The 7,247-nt window shown below is 37.3% G+C and overlaps 1 protein-coding gene across 1 annotated transcript in view; it reads left to right on the top strand.

Moving 5' to 3' along the window:
- Positions 1 to 4,117, top strand: part of LOC126368627 (allatostatin-A receptor) — a 222,280-nt gene extending 218,163 nt beyond the window's left edge. The window contains exon 5 of the mRNA XM_050012697.1: positions 3,744 to 4,117. Within this exon, the coding sequence (XP_049868654.1) occupies positions 3,744 to 3,848 (105 nt within the window). The 3' untranslated portion in view covers positions 3,849 to 4,117. The remainder of the gene's footprint in view (positions 1 to 3,743) is intronic.
- Positions 4,118 to 7,247: the final 3,130 nt, after the last annotated feature.

The raw sequence follows: 7,247 nt of genomic DNA on the forward strand, positions 1-7,247 counted from the left end.
GTCCGTGAAAGGGTTAAAAAGTAAAATGTAATTAATTTTTGATCATCTTAAACCGGTTTCTATTTCTAGATTAGCATTTTATAATTTTTCTTTGACCCAGTCGAGTACCCCATTTAGTAATAACGTAACAATGAGTACGACGTTTGACAACATTGAGTGATGACGTCACCGTTATGTATTCTCATACGTCATTGACTGTCAGCCTATTCTATAGTCAAATTGGGTAGTTTCCTGCGTCCAAGATAAGTTATGAAATTTTAATGATTAAACAAAGAGAGATCTAACATACATACATACATAAACTCACGCCTATTTCCCACCGGGGTAAGCAGAGACTATAGAATTCCATTTGCTTCGATCCCTACACACTTCTCTTGCTTCCTCCACATTCATCAATCGCTTCATACACGCACGCCGGTTCAGAGTAGATCGTATTGAACCTTTTCTAAGGACATCTCCAATTTGGTCATCGTAAGTCATTCTCAGTCTTCCTCTGCCAGCCCTACCATCAACTTTCGCTCTAAAGATAACAAAAAACGTTTTCCTTTTTTTTTATTTAACTTATTTATGAATTTTAATAAAGGAATTGAATTTATAAATTAAGTGCGACATTTTATCATGTTTTTATATGACTTCACAGGTTGCTTTTTCAGAGAAATTCCATAGTAATTTCGTGTTTTGACGTTTAGTAAAAAGTAACTAAGTTGACTAGTTGGAAACTACCCTATATCGTCCCCATGTCCATTGTTCGTGAATTATGTATATAGTTGAGCACATTCTAATCTTCACTCCCAGTACACCACAAACTCTCCATACAAAAATATCGTGCGCCATCTTACCGCCTGAGTGCGAGCGAGAGAAACAATCTGCGCGCACTCTGTCAAGTACGACCCAGAGGGGGTGAGGTAAATCTAGCTTGGCGCTCGATACGAATTAGTGCGGGGAATTACCGATCTATACATAGAAAGTAAGTAACATTATTCTTTGTTCGCAGATCAGCGGCAAAATAAAAATGCTTTTGTAATATAAAAAATAATGTTTACATTATGGTAAAAAATACATCAAAGAAAATGGTTTTACTGATTCATAAAGTACTTTTATGTTATACTTCATTCTATATAAAGAGCTTATAAACATTGTCGGCTTTGTAATAATAAATCAACCCAAATACTTATTTTTAATCTTGTCATGATAGAAATGTGCCTAATATAAGTTTGGGCAACGAATTTTTGGCAGTATTATAGCTTAAAGAATTGGGTTATGTACTAGGTTCCAGATAAATTATGGAATTCTGAACCCGCACGAGATAATAGAAGAAAATAAAGACACAGATAATATCAAACAAATTCTGCAATGCTGTTTTGAAGGTATTTTCGAAGGTGACTATCTTAATGTTCCCACATATCCCTATTGGGCATTTAGAATCCTTGAAAGATAAATTATGGAATTCTGATTACTAAATAAAGACTCATCTGAAACTAACGGAAAACATTTTCTATCATCATCTATTTTATATTTAACTTATTTATTAATTTTAATGAAGAAACACGTAACAATATGTCCGACATTTTATCACGTTTTTCTATGACGTCACAAGTCAAGTTACTTTTCATACAAATTCCATTATAATTTTGTGTTTTGACTTTTAGTAAAAAATAACTGATTTGACTAATTGGAAACTACCCTGTTCTTCTGTCAAATCAAATCAAATATACTTTATTGCACAGAACTAAAATTTGAACAATCAGACATAACACATGAATACAGTACAATTTGGGCGGCCTTATTGCTCTAGAGCAATAAGACCATCCCGCCACGCCGTCACGCCGTCTGTCGTGTGGTTTGTGAGGTGAATTACCAGCCTCATCAACCCTCAGGGTTATTATTGAGCCGCCAAAAGCCCCATGGCTCATGTAACGACTACTTATTTACATCAGTAAGTAGTAACTGAGTATAACGGCTTAACGTGCCTTCCGAAGTGCGGAGCATGTTACTTTGGGATGATGAGCTAATAGCCCGTACACCAACCCGCAATTGAGTAGCGTCATGGAGTATGCACCATCCTTCCAATCGAATGAGGAGAGGCTATTTATGTGTGTGTGTGTGTGTTTTTTTTGGTCACACAACGTGGTCGCGGTTGGTGGTTTATTTATTTATATATTCAATCTTACAACTATCATTACAGGTATGCACCCAATACGACAGTTTTATTTATTTTCCTTATATTTTATTTATTTAAGGGAAATATATGTATAACCAAATAAGTTTTTACCAAACATTGATATCATTTTTGTTTTTCAAAAGTGGCTTATTTAAGGAATATAGGCTGTTCCTGAATATATTTTTTCGAGATATTGGTAGTAACAAGTATCAAGTAGGTGATGCATGTGTATAATTCAGTGTGTGTGTGTGTGTGTGTGTGTGTGTGTGTGTGTGTGTGTGTGTGTGTGTGTGTGTGTGTGTGTGTGTAGTGTGTGGGATGGTGAGTCTATGTGTGTGTACATGACGGCAACTAAACTGAGGACTATGACATTTAGATTAATTATTACTTCCGAAATACGTTTACTATAACGAGACGTGACCTGACAAGTATAACAATATGAATAATCTCTCCCTTGTAATATAACACGTACGTAATTTGTATAATAAATCATGTCAGTGACAGATTTAGGATCGTATCATGAAAGAGACAGACGAAACATTGCTTGTTTCCTTCAGATATTGCGATTAGAAGTAACACAACTGGATAAAACGGGAAAATTAAATCGAAAAAGATGACGGATTCGGCATACGTAACCTAAAGATTTGTCTGGTCCGTTTTTTTACAGACGCGACTGCCGATTTACTATTAATTTGCCTATTTTTTTATTTACAGGGTCCACATAATATCAGGGTCGTGGTTCACGCCACGACTTGTGCTGAGTGAGGCCCTTTTATCTCACGACGTCCACCACCTTATGATCATTTCAACAAACATCCGTCTTGCTTTTTTTGTAATTATTTAGTGGAAATTTGATATGATGTTATTGTCTTTTTTTTGTGTGGCGCCCTTTTATAATAAACTATTTCTATTCTATTTTATTTAGCCTACCAACAGTTACAATCCGCGATGAGATCACAAACCCAATCCAGATTAAGTCACTTACCTCCGAAACATCTATTCAATTTAGGGCTTACAGACTGCTCACTCTGAAGAGTCTGTCTGGATGCAGAAAAATGCACGGGAGTGTAAGCAAAACTGGTACAAATCCTCAAAGAGTCGCGAAGCCTGTGAAACGCCAGGAGGTTTCTGACCTTCTATAAGGAGTTATATTGGCTTGCGTAGTCAACAATAGCACTCATAATGGACCATCTAAGAGTCGAAATGCGGGAAACAGAGCCCACTAACATAAAACATACCTCCGAAACACATTTCTCGAGGTTGTGGGTTTCCACACGATATTTTTCTTCATCCCTGAGCACGTGATAATCACTTTTATGATTCTATCATAAAGACATGGTTTAGGCCGGAGCAGGGAACCTGCGACCTCACAAAATTGAGAAACCCACACACACACACACCACACAAACTAAATAATACACACTTAACACATAAGCTTACGACTATATCGCAATGAGGTTGCCAGAGCTACATCCACTTTAACAGAGTTTTCTGTAACAGAAAAACTACCTACCAAAAAAACATCTTAACCACCTAGAATTAGGAAGTAAAATAAAAAATAATGTCTGTTTTTTCTTCTCAGGTAATGTACTGCCCACCTCCTTACAACGATGGGATGTCAGGCCGACCACAGCCGACGAAGACGACACGGACAGGCAACGGGAACTCTTGCCACGACATAGTCTGAGAGTCGGTTCGCAGTCGCGCCAGGTTCCTATCAACCGACCAAGCGACCATTGTGTAAACGGTTATATGCGCGACTGTTGCTAAGGACTGATAAGTTCGTCACTGGTGTCGATTCTGAACGACAAACAAAACAAAAAATGTCTACTTTACCTGTCATTTTCGAAGGAAAGGAACGGAATTTTTAAAAAAAAAACAAAGGTACACTGACATCCCATGATAAACAAACAGACTCACACTAAGGAGATTTTCTAAAAATGCGTCCAAACCGTGTTGTAAATACGCATACTTTAAGTTTTGTAGATATTATAATGTTCGTTCTCTCAAGTTAAGATGTTATGTCTGTTCAAATAAAGTGTCATATCACTTGTGACAAGATGCACCGCGGACTCTTTTTACAGAGATTGGTTGTCTATGCAAAATTAATAAGACACGGCTGCATGGGCATAATTCCCTTTGCCTTGCCGTACGGGGAAAACCAAATCAAAAATAATATCTATGCAAAAACGGAACAAACTTACTCTTTTAGAGCTGTCAAGTTGACAATTGACAGCTCTAAGTTCCGTCATTTACATTTCAGTGATGAAAATGACAGGTTGTAAAATTTAACAAGAGATGTTCGTCAGAATCGATTCACTTGACCTACTGTATACCAAAGTGTAGTCTTTCGTGTAATATTAGGTATAATAAGGTGTAAATATTGAAACTGTTAATGTAGAGATGTTGTGATTGCTTATTAGAAAACAGGTATAGTTATACGATAATATTTTTCAGTAATTATTATGTAAACTACTTAAAACTTGTAGATTGTAGATAAGTTTTTAAAAGAAAATTTGTCTGCTCATTTCTATAATTTGAGCCCATGGAAATAAGTGACGAATTTTCTCAATTGTGTAAATAAAAAATATGTATACAGACGATATTTAAAATTGTACTTTTAATTATTAAGTTTATGAATTAGAGTCTATGTAGCTAATACATCGAATTATCACCCTTAGATAGATACACGTAGAGAATAAAAAAATAGATAATAATAATTTACTTGATATCAATGTAAACGCTTCTTATAGATAGAATTATAAAGTAATAATTTATGTAAATTAATTTTACTTCAAAAGTAACAATATAATTGGCAAATCCGAGTTTATTAATGACCAAAAATATTTTATCACGAAAAAAATGTTTTAAAAACTGTCATTTAAAAATGATCGAAATAATTATTAATAGGCGAATATAAAATAATGTTGTAATTTTAGATTATATTGTTAAATTCTAAAGTAAGTAAGTGTTAATAAAGTAATTCTGATTTGTTGTATGTCATTTTATGTACCATGCTTTAGACAACTTATGTTAATAAATTCAATGTTTTGATAGTCTTCATTTTATTACTCCCCCCCCCCCCCCCCCTTTCCACCCGCTCTCATCTATTCTAATGTAGGTAAGTACTTGTCTAAAAAAGTAGTTCTGTTTTTTGACGTGACTTGTTGTAGATTTGCCGAAGATGGCTTTAACTACTTGGCCGAAGGTAATATGCCATCGATAGTAATATATAAGTTGTTACTGACATGGTAACGAATACTGAGGGTGATGATTCAGACCATGGTTCTGAGTTGACATCAAGTGGAATTTCCTGTCGGAAAATTCATAAATTTTTTTGTGATTTTTTCAATTTATTATCAGTTCCATACTTTTGTTCAAAGGTTCAATACGATCTACTCTGAACCGGCGTGCGTGTATGAAGCGATTGATGAATGTGGAGGAAGCAAGAGAAGTGTGTCAGGATCGAAGCAAATGGAATTCTATAGTCTCTGCTTACCCCGGTGGGAAGTAGGCGTGAGTTTATGTATGTCCATACTTTTGTGATGGAAAATTCCACTTGATATTAATTCAGAATAATGAGCATAATTACCCCCACAGTATTCGTTACGATGTCACTTACACCCCTTACAATTACGTACAGTAGCCATACAAGTGCGTATGGGTGTTAGTAACACCGTAACAAATACTGAGTTGACTTCAAGTGGAATTTCCTGTCGGAAAATTTATAATAATTTTAGTGATTTTTTTCAATTTATTTTCAGTTCCATACTTTTGCGCCGGAAAATTCCCCTAGATACCCGCTCAGAATCACGGCCTTAATCAAAGGCCTCAAAGTTTTCATTACAATGTCACTAACACCCTGTATTTGATATCAATGTGACCTCATGGTACTCAGAAAATGCCACTATTATAACACTTTCCGATAATTTTTTCATTGATCTAGAAGGACGCACATTAACCAAATTGGAAAAGGAACAAAAACAGGTAGACAGGTTCCTTAGAAAAGGTTCAGTACAATCTACTCTGAACCGGCGTGCGTGTATGAAACGTTGATGAATGCGGGGGAAGCAAGAGAAGTGTGTCAGGATCGAAGCAAATGAAATTCCATATTATGAGTTTATGTAGAGTAGCTCGGTGGCGCAGCGGTAAACGCGCTCGGTCTGCGATTGTTGAAGTTAAGCAACTTTCGCAAAGGCCGGTCATAGGATGGGTGACCACAAAAAATAAAAGTTTTCATCTCGAGCTCCTCCGTGCTTCGGAAGGCACGTTAAGCCATTGGTCCCGACTGCATTAGCAGTCGTTAATAACCACCAATCCGCACTGGGCCCGCGTGGTGGTTTAAGGCCCGATCTCCCTATCCATCCATAGGGAAGGCTCGTGCCCCAGCAGTGGGGACGTCAATGGGTTCTTCATTGACTATAGACTTTCCATCATTTTAATATTATCGATTAAAAATTCGATATTTATTGACGCAGTGGGTACACGGGTAAACCGGAATTACCCATACGCCCACCGGTGGGTGAAGCCAGTGGGTCACGAGGGGCTTAAACATAGCAGGCGAGGAGCACTCACTTCTGCCTACCCCCTCGGGGATACAAGTATGATGCTATGTTATGTTACTATTGATTTTGTAAACTATATGGTGTACTATGATACCCAAATCCACTGGTAAGAAAAATTATATTAAAGACGTTCTTTCCTCACGCGCGACATGTCTCGTGTCCTCGCTCAATTCAGGGCCCCGATACCGACCCAGCCGGCGTGGTCGACGATTTCCCTCATTCAGCGCTTATCGCTATCGACCAACTAGGGTCGATTAATTCTTTCAAATATTTTTCCTCTCAGACGACGCCCTGAGCCGAGGTTCGCGCCCAATTGGGCACCCTCAGGCCTGTTGTCTTAAACGTTGTACCGGGTGAGAGCCTTTAGCGCTCCCCATTTGTCCGGCCAAGTAGTTAATGCCATCAGCGGCAAATCTACAATAAGTCACGTCAAAAAAAAAATGTCCTCGCTCAACGACGCTTGCTCCTATACGATGAACTGGCGATAACGAACCTAGAAAACGACCAAAAGGATACAAATA

This window comes from Pectinophora gossypiella, chromosome 8 (assembly GCF_024362695.1).
Source record: "Pectinophora gossypiella chromosome 8, ilPecGoss1.1, whole genome shotgun sequence".
Classification (NCBI taxonomy): Eukaryota; Metazoa; Arthropoda; class Insecta; order Lepidoptera; family Gelechiidae; genus Pectinophora; species Pectinophora gossypiella.